The sequence below is a fragment of the Elgaria multicarinata genome, chromosome 2, assembly GCF_023053635.1.
Source record: "Elgaria multicarinata webbii isolate HBS135686 ecotype San Diego chromosome 2, rElgMul1.1.pri, whole genome shotgun sequence".
Classification (NCBI taxonomy): Eukaryota; Metazoa; Chordata; class Lepidosauria; order Squamata; family Anguidae; genus Elgaria; species Elgaria multicarinata.
The window spans coordinates 12,822,153-12,834,778 of NC_086172.1; the positions used below are offsets into that span (position 1 = coordinate 12,822,153).

Here is a 12,626-nt window from a genome sequence, read left to right on the forward strand (position 1 = left end):
AGGTGTTTGAGGTGCTCTTTGTTGATAATACATCATGTCCAGTTGTAGCACAAATTGCTTACTTACTGAAAGCTTGACAGCACTTCTGACAATAATTCCCAAGGTTGTTTCTATGGTCATAAGGTGCTTTGTCCCTTGTGGTTAAGAGCATCTGGCACCGTCATCCCCCTTGGCGTGGCCCATCTCTGTTTTGTGACATGAGAGATCTTGGGGTTCCTGGCACGTGCCTGGCACTACCCTCCCTCCACCTGACCTTCCTAGAATCCCAAGGCCGTTAACCTTCTTTCACACTTCTTTCTCCCACCAGAGCCAGGGCGTTTCACATAAGGTTGCCATCTTTGCTCCCTTCCTCCTTCCTCTTTTGATATTGCCCAATGTCACTTGCATGTTTTGGAAACACTGGGACATTCAAATTATTTACAATTCACATTCCATCTGAGGTCATGTTGGCCTTCATGTCTTCCACATCACATTAGTTACATTTCAAATAGAGGTTTAAAGTTCACTGTGGCACCTATGTTTACATCTGAAGGGGAAAGCATGGGTAGACGTTTCCCCTCATAAATTAGGCAACTTTTACTGATAGGGATGAGGAGAGGGAAGGAGGAACGGCAGACTGAAGAAAAAGGAAAGAAAGCCATCTTTGTGGTTAGGAGGGGAGGGGGGGCATAGCAGGATAACTGGAGGAAGGTCCACTAAAGCAGGAAATAGAAAAGCCTAAAACTAGGCAACTAAAACAAGTCATAAGAAATCATGTTCTTGTTCCGTTTATGCTGCCTCCACATGTAATATAGGGCCCATGTGTGTCACACTGTTACTCAGTCCCTTCCTCTAGTCACCTGGCCTGTGGTCTCCTGATCCTTTCCCCATTCAGTCCTCAGCCTGCCCCACACAGACCCTCTTGTTCTTGGGGTCTGTGTGAGGTTCTAATCCCAACGAAATGTGATTATTTTTTCTTCCCTCACCAGGGTGAACTATTTTGTGGAACATATCCTTGAATTTACACCAACCAACTCAGCCAATTCGTGTCAGAGGCTTCACTGCCATAATCGATGTTGATAAGAAAATATTTAGCATCACATAACTGCTTTAAAAAAGGGGTAAATGAAGTCCCCAGTGTTCTCCACTTTTAGTGGCCCCACTGTTTGGTGTTGAGAATCTTGTCTTAAGGTAAATGCAGCCTTAGATAAGTGAGCATTAAGATGAAAACGTATTGCGTTGAACTCAGTCTAAGTTTGTCATGCTCTTGTCTCATTGAATCAATGGACTACAACATGATTGATTTAGTCTTGATCCAAGCAACATCATTTGTCACAAATAATTTTATTTTGAGAAATTTCTATATTAATCCAAAATAGCTGAGTATTCAACTCAACCAAGTTGTTTTGCTTTCCTTGGCAATTTTAGAATGACTTCATGAGTATTTATTCTTGGCTTGAGATTTTAAATACAGCCATTTATCTAACTTTGGGTGCAAGCTAAAGCAGTATAAATTTAGGGTTAGGCAAGGCAAGTTTGGTCGTGTGGGTCCTTCCACCTTTCTTCTAACACTCCAACCCTGCAGAAATAGGTTCCTGGAGCAGATAATTTAAAAGTGGAGGATAAGTGTCCAAGGGCAAGTCTCGGCTTGTGCATGTGGTGTGTCCAGGTACCCACACCAACCATGAGCTTGGCTGCACAGCCCTGGTTTGAGTGCTCCGCATATTGGTGTGGGAGTTGGAACATGTGAAGGCTAGAGGAGTCTTTGTTCTCCCTGGACTCTTGCACCTGTCACCAGGAATAAGTACTGTAACAGATAACCCAGGTGAAGAAGCCCTGTGAGAGACTAGCATATATGTCTGCTCTGACAGCCAGGGTCATTCACTTCCAAGACATGTCGGGTCCCAAAGATTCAGAGGGCAGCATTGCATTTGTAGTGCCTGAACGTAAGCCCTCTGCAGACTCTCATATACCACAAGGACATAGGCTTAATAATCTACTCCCATTTCCCAAGTCATCTAATCTTAACTGCAAGTCTAGCATAATTTTATATAACAATTGAATTTTTCCTTGGTGTTTGAGGCTCAGATCCATAGCTTCATTTATTATTTCTGCTATTTCCATCAGCCTAGAAGACACATCAAATAACTTATGCTGAAGTGGCTTAATAGAGGAGGCCCATTCACTAGTGAGACCATGTCTATGTTGTTTCAGTTGATTAGCTATCTCTGTCATGGGCTCCCAACTCAGTTCACCTTTCCTTCACCAGTCCAGCTGCATTGTGGGGCCATCATCATTTTCCAGGAAGGCAGAGCTAGCTTGGCTGTCCTGCACCCCAAAGTAAGATTTAAGGTTCCTTTTTTGCAATGGGGGGATTCCTTGTGTATAGCCATCGGGATTGTACACTTTCACAGCTCCCTCTCCAGTTTCAATTGCTCTTTTCATAGGACAGGACAGGGAAATCTTTATTTGGTGACATCACCACCCTCTGTGCATTACATTTAAGCTTTTGCATGAAAATATCAACTTTGTATTTACTACTAAGACTCCAGTCATACCCCCAAAGTACTCAGAGATTATGGCATGTGTGTGTTAATCCTTCATCCTAATCAGATTTATATGAATGAAACATTTATTTATTTATTTTTCATGTTAATTTTGTGAGATTAAAATCTCTTGAGATTTAAGTTCTTAAGATCTACTGATTTCATTGGAATTTAGGCGTACCAGAGTTTATCTGGGTTTTTATTGTTAAGGTGTGACCCAGTGGTGGTGCCAGGGGGAGATGCAAGTGCCCACCCCAAACAAGGAGCTTGCCACCCCAGTTGCTAGACTCCTGAAATTACTTGAAGGAAAAGCATTTTTTCTTTTGTCTCTCTCACACTTCAACAGTTCCGCTGCAGCCCTTGACTGAGCCAACAAAGGCTCTGCATTTTGCCCCAGTGGTGTTCTCTTCAAGAGGCCAAAGGACCAGGGGCCATCCACTGAGGGGAAAGGGGAAGCATCTGACCTAGGGTGACCATATTTTGAAAACCAAAAAGGAGGACAACATGGCCGCCCCCCAAGAGGGCGGGCCCACCAACATGTCCAGCCCTCAAGGGGACGTACCCGCCAACCTGTCCAGCCCCAAGGAGGCATGCCCACCTGAACATGGCCTTGGTCACATGTCTGATTTCACAGCACACAAATAAGACAAACCTGTTCTACATAACATCTTAATGTTAAAATCACTGAAATAAAGAACAAGTGAGACATTCAATGTATCTGAGTTTAACTTCACTCACTCCTGTTTTTGCTATATTCCTTGTGATACAGTCTCCCTTTCCTTCAAATATCTTTTCTGACTGCAAATCCTTCACTGGGTGACCATAGTCTCACCTTTCTTAACATTTAACACTCTTTCCCCATCACCTTTCTCATATCCATACTCACAGATTCAGCATTCTGCTACCACCAAACAAATGAAGCAGTTGACAAGTGCAGAAAAATCTAGTTCAACAAACTAGCATTCAAAAAGAGTATCAAATCCTATTACCCTGCAAACATTAGCTATGAAATGAAATGGACTAAAGGCTTGTTGAAGTCATTTCTCACTAACACCTCTTAGCTTGTTTCAACTTCATCAGCCATGTAAACAAGACCATGTCAGTAGCAATAGAAAGAAAAGCCAGAATGAATGCCTATTATCACAGTGCTAGACAAGGATCTTTGCCTCCTTTTATCCGAATATTTCCTTGCTTCAGTGTGTAGAGAACTGAAATCTCAATCAGGGACCCAAAGAAAACTATTCAAAGAAACCTTAGGGAAAAGTCTCATTGATTTCACTAAAGCTTACTCCCAGATAAATGAATATAGGATTGCATCCTCTTCACATCTCTTCACCTTATTCTACTAGCAAGTGCAAGTCCCTCCTGTCAAGGACAACTACACACTCACAGAACCTGGCCTCGTGGATCATGCAACCAGCTCTCTAGGAAGATGCTTTCAGAGCCTTGGAGATCCAGACACACTCAAATAAGTCAAGCCAAGCTACGCTATGCTCTCATATATTATCTTTCTGGGACAGAACAATTCTGAGACACGACAATAGGTTGCAATTGACCAAACATAACAGTCATAAACAAAAAAGAAAAATACAACTACCTCATTGACATAGCAATGTTGTAGAAAAAGAAGAGGAAAAGAGAGAAAAATATACACCACTGGCTATCACAAGACAACCAAAGTCTGTTTAGTATGCACAGAAATGAATTTAAGACCACTGGTCACCTGCCATTAGATTACCAATATAAAAATATTTACAAGTTCATCTATTATAATACCCATGGAGAGTACAAGAAAACACTGAAGTTAGTGCATCTATTTGTCTTAGGTGAAACTGCAAGTTTCCAGTCCAGCTCCATTAATGTCTTTCTGAATGAAGCAGAGCTTGAAAAACGTGCTGAACATTTTCTGTTGCACTGTAAAGTGCATTTGCTTCCATTTAATTCCATTCAGGGTTATTTACAATAAAACGACTGTCATTTGTCCATAAATCCCTACCTGATACATTCGTTTCCCAAATTGCTTTATTATTAATTAGAATTGGAACAAACTGCACAATTCTTTCCTTAAATTCAGCCAACAGCAGAGCTTAATAGAATATAAAGCATGATGCTTGTTAGTTGTTATTTTAGTTATTATTTTAACTATGTCATGTGATGGCACCAGCCAGGAAAAGGAGAAAATATTTACTTAGTATAAGGAAAACCCTGTATTTCCCTTGACTGGTGCTTCCCCCACCCCCATGACACAATCTTAGAAACTTACCACCGCTGCTGCCAACTCGCTGCTCCTTTGTCTTCGTGCCGCTGCCGCATTTTTCTTGATTGATGGTGGGAACGGGCACACTGCTGCATGCCCCGGCCCCAGCACCTTTTTCTTCGTGCCACCACTGGCAGCGGGCGGGTACGCTGCAGGCCCCAGCCCCTTCTTCTTCATGCCACGCAGAAGATTGGCCCTAGGGCGGGCGCGGGGGCTGGAAGATGCATTCCCAGAAGTCTGGGATCACGTCTTTCAGCTCCTCCCCCCTGGACCGATTTCAGCCTTCTCCTGAAGGGCTAGATCGGCCCTGGACGCGGGGACTGGTAGACGCGCTTCTGCACATATCAGCCAGGGCATTTGGCGCAAGAATCACAGCTGCTGGCTGGGGAAGTCTCGCCAGAACTCTTCCGAGACTTTTCACTCTTCCGAAAGAATATGGCTGCACCCACGCCGAACCAGGGAAAATACAAGGCCATAAGTTGGGAGCGTGGGGGCAGGCCCAACCCTGGTACTTTGGGACCCTAACTCCGGTTCCTCTGGCCCTCCTTATATCCCCGGAAGTTTCCGGAGTTTCCCGGTGGGTATGGTCAGGCTATCTGACCTGCAGGGGGGAAAAGTGGTTGAGGAGGCGGGGACCAATTGCTTTGTGGGGGAGCGGGGAACTAGAGCCCCCTGCCTGCTGTTTTTTCTCAGCCAGTCAGGGTGGGAATTGTGTGCTGCTCTGTTCTGCAATCATAGCTTCTCCTTCAATCACCTGGCTGAAAGAGTCAGATAAGTACTTTAACTCCCCTCTCCAAAGCCAAACTGTACATTCTTCCTCTGCCTGGCTTTTGCATCTGTGCATGTCATTCCCAGATTCCCTCCTTTCCAGAACTCTGCAGTGGCCATGAGGGGCCAACCAGCAAGCCAAGGCTTAAGAGCAGGCAGAAGCAGCCTTACCTTTCAACTTATGTTATGTGTGAGTGAAAGAGAGAGAGAGAGAAAGAACAAGAAAGGGGAAAGTGTTTTTACCCACCCATGCACCCATTTTATTCTTTTTTGCTTTTATGTTCTTTTTTTAACCAAACAGAACTAAGGAAAGACAAAACAGGGGAATAATTCACCAATTTTGTTATTGAGATAAAAGCGGGGTGGTGGTGGATGGACTTTCTTACTTGTTTGTTTGTTTTTATTTTAAAATTTAGTGGGTGTGGATGGGGTGAGAGGTGGCCAGTTAATTCACACAGCAAGCACAACCTTCCCCTTGGTTGTCTGTTGGGCCTTTGGGTGTGAGCAAAGTAGCACTTTCTTACCACGAACAGACCCAACTAGTGGGGAATTTTGGAAGCTTAAGTTGAATCGCTGAGAACCGTCTCTTTGTTAAGATAATGACTCAAGCCAAGTCTATTAGGCATCCATTAACTACTGCTCATGGACATATATTAACTCCACCTAACCTAATTCACAGGGTTGTATTTCCATAGTATAAAAGGTTTGCCCTATTTAATTTCCATCTGCCATACAGCTCTGAAAGACTGCCCTCTGTGGGGTTGGAGGGGGACCTCCTAGGCTCCGCCCTCTCATGACCTCTTAGGCAGCCACCAGGTCTAGGTCCTACCAGCCTCCACTGCTCTCTTAGGGTCACTGCAGCCCCTTTAGAAGTCAACACATGACTTATTTCAGAATATATGGTGAGGATGGCAATTTTAGTGTGAGATATTTATTTATTTATTTATTTATTACATTTTTATACCGCCCAATAGCCGAAGCTCTCTGGGCGGTTCACAAAAATTAAAACCATAATAAAACAACCAACAGGTTAAAAGCACAAATACAAAATGCAGTATAAAAAGCACAGCCAGGATAAAACCACACAGCAAAATTGATATAAGATTCAAATACAGAGTTAGAACAGTAAAATTTAAATTTAAGTTAAAATTAAGTGTTAAAATACTGAGTGAATAAAAAGGTCTTCAGCTGGCGACGAAAGCAGTACAGTGTAGGCGCCAGGCGGACCTCTCTGGGGAGCACTATTATACACTATTATAAAAATAAAAATAATACACTATTATTTTTATTTCAGAGATCTTAACATGTGGGATGCATCCCCCACACCTAGAAATACACTTTGCCCCTCCTGTGCTCCCTCTGATTTTTTTTCCTGGTGCCACCCCCGCTGTGATCTATACGATTGATGTCACCCATGCAGTGGAACAATGGCTTTCTATAGCACTGCTTTCCGCGTAACTGCTCATAAATCTGCAGAACAATCTAGTTTTTTACACTGTGGTCCTGGATGGAAAAGGCAAAGTCCCAAGTGGCTGAAGATGTTCCCTTCTACAAAGTGATTGTGTCTACAGCACTTTATCTAGTCTTTTCCCCCTTGTTTTGTTCTGCATTTTGTGCTAAAAGTGTAAGAAGACATTGCTCTCCAAATAAATCAGCATCCATTGAAGGGCAAGTCATAGTAATGTGCTTTCTGTTGATTTTTGTTGCAGAACAGTAGTAATGCCTATTGCTAATGAGTTTGCTCCAGATGTTGTGCTGGTATCATCTGGTTTTGATGCCGTGGAAGGTCATCCTGCACCACTCGGAGGTTATAACTTATCGGCAAAATGTAAGTCATCTCAGAGTTTTAAGTTTCAATGATATCACTTCTTTTTGCATATTTACTTGCATTTAGGTTCTATTTCAGTTCCGTTTAATAATCATTGTGCTTTAACTCATCCCACTCTTTGTAGTATTAGCGTGGTTTAAAAAGAGAGCAAATGTAATATAAATACCATCAGAAGGTAATACAACACATTCCCCTGTTGTATACAGAATCCAGGTTCCTGTCTGGATTTATTTAAATATCAGTATCTCATTCACCCATAGCTTGCAGCAGCTTCAAAAACAATACAAAATAGGTGTGTTAAGACGTAGAAATACAATAATTAAAAATGGCACAATGAAATCAGCAGCCAAATACAAACAAGAAACAAACAAACAGAACGCATGAAGCCCAGAGGCCAATTTATAACAGTAGGCTTTGTGTGTTTTTTTCTCTCAAGCTAAAAGTGAGTGGGCTGGCACACCTCCCTGGGAGCTCATTCACTGGCCTTAAGGATAAAATAAAAGGCCTGTTCTTCCTCACAGCTGATCTAAAGACTTTTATAGATGAAACTCCGGGCTTGTCATACAGGGAGAAGTGGTCTTCTCTGAGATAAGCAAATCCCAGCTGTGTAGGGCTTTCATGATCCAAAAGAGCATTTGAAAAGGACTGAGGGGAAAAAAACACGAATTGGAAGATATGGTAGTTGCACCATTCTCCAAAGCCTGAAAATCCTTCTACATGGAGCTCATTACAGTAGCTGATTGTGGAGATTATAAGAGCATGCCCATGATTGGTTGTCCCAGAAAGGGTGTTGTTGGCATATTGGATGTAACTGATAGAAGGTGTGCTTACTCACAGATGCTGCATGTTTCCCAACCAGCATTTGCTGCAGCTGAGACTTCTCGAGGCGAAATACCGGCTTCAGCAGAGTAACTCCTCCTGCTACATAGACATAGGCAAAGCATGCTACATATGTTAACATACCTCGTGTACATGTAGGATGATTTCATAATTAATGGAGAACTTAGCCGTGTGGCGTTTGTTGGGGGTTGTAAGGCTGACATTCAGGATAAAAGTATTACGACATATTTGAAGTGAACACACAAATCATAGGATACTTTATTCATTTACTGGAGCAGGAATAGGTTTCAATCTAATCATAAAAACTATTAACCTAGAATGTGACTACAATGTTCTCTCAGATACTTTATAGATTTTCTTTTTTCTTCTTCTTTTTCTTTTTTACTATCTATCAAACTTTTGAGAGGAGTTTAATTCTGCTGCTGCTATTTGCCTTTTTCTTGTATTCCTCATTTCACAGGCTTTGGGTACCTGACGAAGCAGCTCATGGGGCTGGCCGGAGGACGGATCATTTTGGCCCTTGAAGGAGGCCACGACCTGACAGCCATTTGCGATACATCTGAAGCATGTGTTTCTGCTTTACTAGGAAATGAGGTATAAAGAGAGGCCAAAGACATTCTGGATTACTTATTTTTATGAAGTCACTCTGGCATAAATCCCACAGGTTTGCACTACCATCAGTGATAATTGGTATTATAAAGAGAATCTGAAACATGTCATTAAAAAAAAGTGTTATCTTAACTATATTTACTGTACATGAAAAATAATAAATCATTGCTCTACACTTGCTCTACACTCTACACTTGTTGTCCTGCTAAAATCTTCTTTAGGATATGAGGTCTGGCAATTCCAATAAAATGCTGCTGCAGTCCAAAAATGAGTGTGCACATTGCAGTTTTCAGTCATTTTCCTCTTCCTTTACTTGTCCTACAGTTAATTTTGGTTAACTAGACTGTTCATTGTCAGGGCATTCCAGTTTTTCCACTGCAGAGATTTACTTCTTCCCATAGCAGTACTCAGGGACGCCATTGTGATAGAGGGAGGGCAAAACCTGCAGTCTACTTCAGTATGTTATGCAGGTTTTGTTTCTCCTTTGTTGTCTCAGGGCATTTTGGATTTTTAAAAATGGCCACCCAAAAACTGCAATAGCTGTTTTTTGCATTTTAAAAAAAAACAATACCTCAGAACAATAGAACATCTTGGGTTACTGGCATCTTGGGGAAGGGTGCCAAAAGTCCATGTCAGGTCTTTTATCAAGAAATCACTCTTGGTTTGCTTGTGTTAGCTTGGTTAGACATTGTAGTAAGACATCCTCTGATTCAGCCTAAATTGAAAATTGTGTTATTTGACCTTGGAAGGCAGGTTATATTTAGGCCTTAGCCAGACCTACCGTAAAGTCCAGGGGAGAGGAGGGGAGACCTCACATTGTGAATAATGCAAGATCTCACCCCCGTTTACACGTAAGGCATGACGACCTCAAGAAGAGAGGCATCGCACCCGCCATTTAAAAATTTATTTTAAAGGGCCGGCAGCACACAAGCGCTCGAGCGACATAAAGTAAGTTGTTGGTTTTTAAAAATTGATTTCCCTGCTCCCCCCACCCTAGCCCCGATGGGCTCAGTGCTCCTGAGGAGTTCTGCGCCCCATGCGCAGCCCCCAGCTCAAGCCACGGCAACGGGCCAAACGGGCCCAAAGTGTAGGGCTGTATCCCGGGGCCAGGGAGGGATGATCCCTCCCTGATCCCGGGATCCCCGTGCATCATCTGGACGCACAGGGACAATCCCAGGGTTTGCCCCGGGATAAAGGCTGGTCTAGCTAAAGCCATAGACAACCAAAGATCCGTCTTTTATAAACATTTATTATTAAATAATCCAGGTTTTGTGAAAGACCGTAGTGTTCTGATACATTTAAAAAAGCACAAAGGCCTAGTTTTATCATTATTTTTCTTGACAATATATTAATGCAAGGTTGTTGACATAAAATGGTACTTCTGTATTCTTTGAAGTGTGGTTCTACAGCATGTTCAAACAATTTTGCATGGGCACCTTGAATGCTGGCTGTGGACAGCAGTAGGCTGCAAGTAAAATTGGCAGTATTACAAAATAAGGACATAAAACGGGTTTGAGGCCTTTTCCTACCTTACGTGTCTTCAGTAACTAATTTTGCCATACTATGTACACCTACTTAAGAGTAAGTCTCATTAAGTTTGTTGGGACTTACCAGCAAAACTTACCAGCAAGTTTTGTGAACCGCCCAGAGAGCTTCGGCTATTGGGCGGTATAAAAATGTAATAAATAAATAAATAAAAAAAATAAAGTAAACGTAACATACAATAGGGCAATGCATCCAGGTGCGGTTAATGATCTTACATGAGTTTTTCTAAAACCTGAAGCCCCAGCAATTAAGAGACAAGGCTAATAGGGACCATTTCTACATCTGATATTTTTCTTTTTTCTTTTTTGTCAGAAATTTTAAACTAAAAATTAAACTGTCTGAATTTTTCATGTTATATTATAGTTTCAGTTACCTTGTTATCTGAAGCCAGTGCAGCTATAGTTAATTAGCTTGGCGTGGGGGGACTTGCAAAGAAAAAGCATAAATGGTGTCCAGTACTTTACAAGGTTTATTAAAACATCTCACAAAAAGCCATGCAGAAACTTTACATTGTGACAAAACTGGAACACTGCATAGGAACATGGAACAGGTCATCTTATTTCTAGATGACCTGAACTACATATTGATATATCTTGCAAAGAAGAAGTAATGTGATATACCTGTAGAAGGTTGTACTGAACTTGTACAGGACTAGGTATTTTACGGTCGGTGTGCAATTCTACCTTAAGAATTTTTGTGCCAGTCCTGAACTGTTTATAGATTCATGGGAATCCCAGTTCAAAAATTAATAAATAAATGAAACATTTTAACATGTAAAAGGTACAGAACATTGAGGATAAAGGAAGTGAGAGCCAATTCAGATGTTAATTTATAAGCAGAAAACACAGATATAAGAAGCATTACTTGTAAAATTAAGTTGCAAATCTAGATCTCGTCCACAAATCTGTATGTTGAGATGAAATCTGAAACACATGGATCTGAATGCAAGGAAGACCTAAATGACAGTTAATTAAATGATGTAGAAAGGTGTAGCAGAAGGATATAGACATCTGCTATTACTGCTGATAAAATATTGAACATCTGAATGGAAGGAACGCCAAAATTCCTTGTTTTTACCATTTCTAAAGCTTTCATGGACTTCCTGAACATTGCAGAATAGGTGCAACCTGTTCAACTTTTACCAGTGACAAAAATGATATGCAGTTATACAAATTATAAGGAACCAACTGTGGAGTCCTCAGAGAACAAAATCAGACTTAAGGCTTCAATAATTGAAGCCTATATTTTGAACCCCAAAATATGTACCTTTTTTATTTGTAAAAGCTATTCACCAACTTCCATCACACTCTTCCAATATTCTCTCATATTCTAGCATGATCAAGAAAGAGCACTTGAGGTATAATAAGCAGATGGGAACTGAGTTGATTCTTAGTAGCTGGAGTTGCTATAGGGAGGAAGCAGGTTTATCACCCCACACTGTCTCTTTGTCATGTCTTGACTTGTTACAGGTTGCCATTAACTCTTATGAAGAAAATTAACAACTGCAGTTTGGGGTATTGTTGCAGCGACAGCTAATCTGTCGTTTGCCCATAACGATGGCCATGTTCACACTGGCAGGGATCCCCTAAGGAATGCAGTGCGCAGCACACAAAGCAATAGATAAGCCATCATTGCACAAATACCTTGACGCGTTTGTCATGAGATCTTGAGGATATGCAGTTTGCTAGTAACTAATAAGAATACTTGATATTTATAGAGGACATTGTATGTTCACATACAGTAAACTTTATAACAGCTCTGTATGTAAGCCACTATTATTATCCCCATTTTGAAGATTTGGGGTGAATGCTGAGGTTGAGAGAGGATGGCTTCCCTAAAATGACCTAATCATTTATGGCCAAGTTGTGATTTGATACAGGGCCCTCTGAGCTCACATACTTAATAGCTGTGCTACACCATGATTTTTCAATAGAGGCTTCTGTAAAAAAATAAAATAAACAGAAGGCTTTTTAAAAAAGTATGAATTTAGCTCAGATAGCAAAAGGCTATTTCAATTTTAGAAATGGAGAGACAACCAATTCCTACAGTTCTTAAAACTTTTACTGTGGAAAGATTACTTGTCAGTCCAGCTCTCTAGAGTACACAATTTTATAATTCAGTCAAATTTGCTAATCCGTGTGATAGAAGCATATCAAACTAAGCCTTTGACATTTCAGAGAATATTAACACTTCAGAAGCCCCAAGTGAAAGAAGGGGTTGTGAAACCATTACTTACTTGCTGAAGGCCAGTTGT

At 41.3% G+C, this 12,626-nt stretch overlaps 2 protein-coding genes across 7 annotated transcripts in view; one reads left to right on the forward strand and one right to left on the reverse strand.

Moving 5' to 3' along the window:
• Window positions 1-12,626, reverse strand: part of RAMP1 (receptor activity modifying protein 1) — a 547,734-nt gene that overhangs the window by 454,849 nt on the left and 80,259 nt on the right. The window lies entirely within an intron of this gene.
• The window catches only part of HDAC4 (histone deacetylase 4), a 192,592-nt gene that overhangs the window by 167,555 nt on the left and 12,411 nt on the right, over window positions 1-12,626 (forward strand). For 4 of the 6 annotated variants that reach the window (XM_063116011.1, XM_063116008.1, XM_063116010.1 and 1 more), the window contains 2 exons: window positions 7,260-7,378; window positions 8,679-8,812. In XM_063116011.1, the coding sequence (XP_062972081.1) occupies window positions 7,260-7,378; window positions 8,679-8,812 (253 nt within the window). Of the gene's footprint in view, window positions 1-2,193; window positions 2,286-7,259; window positions 7,379-8,678; window positions 8,813-12,626 lie in introns of those variants that run through there. The other 2 variants (XM_063116012.1, XM_063116013.1) reach the window with 2 other exon arrangements.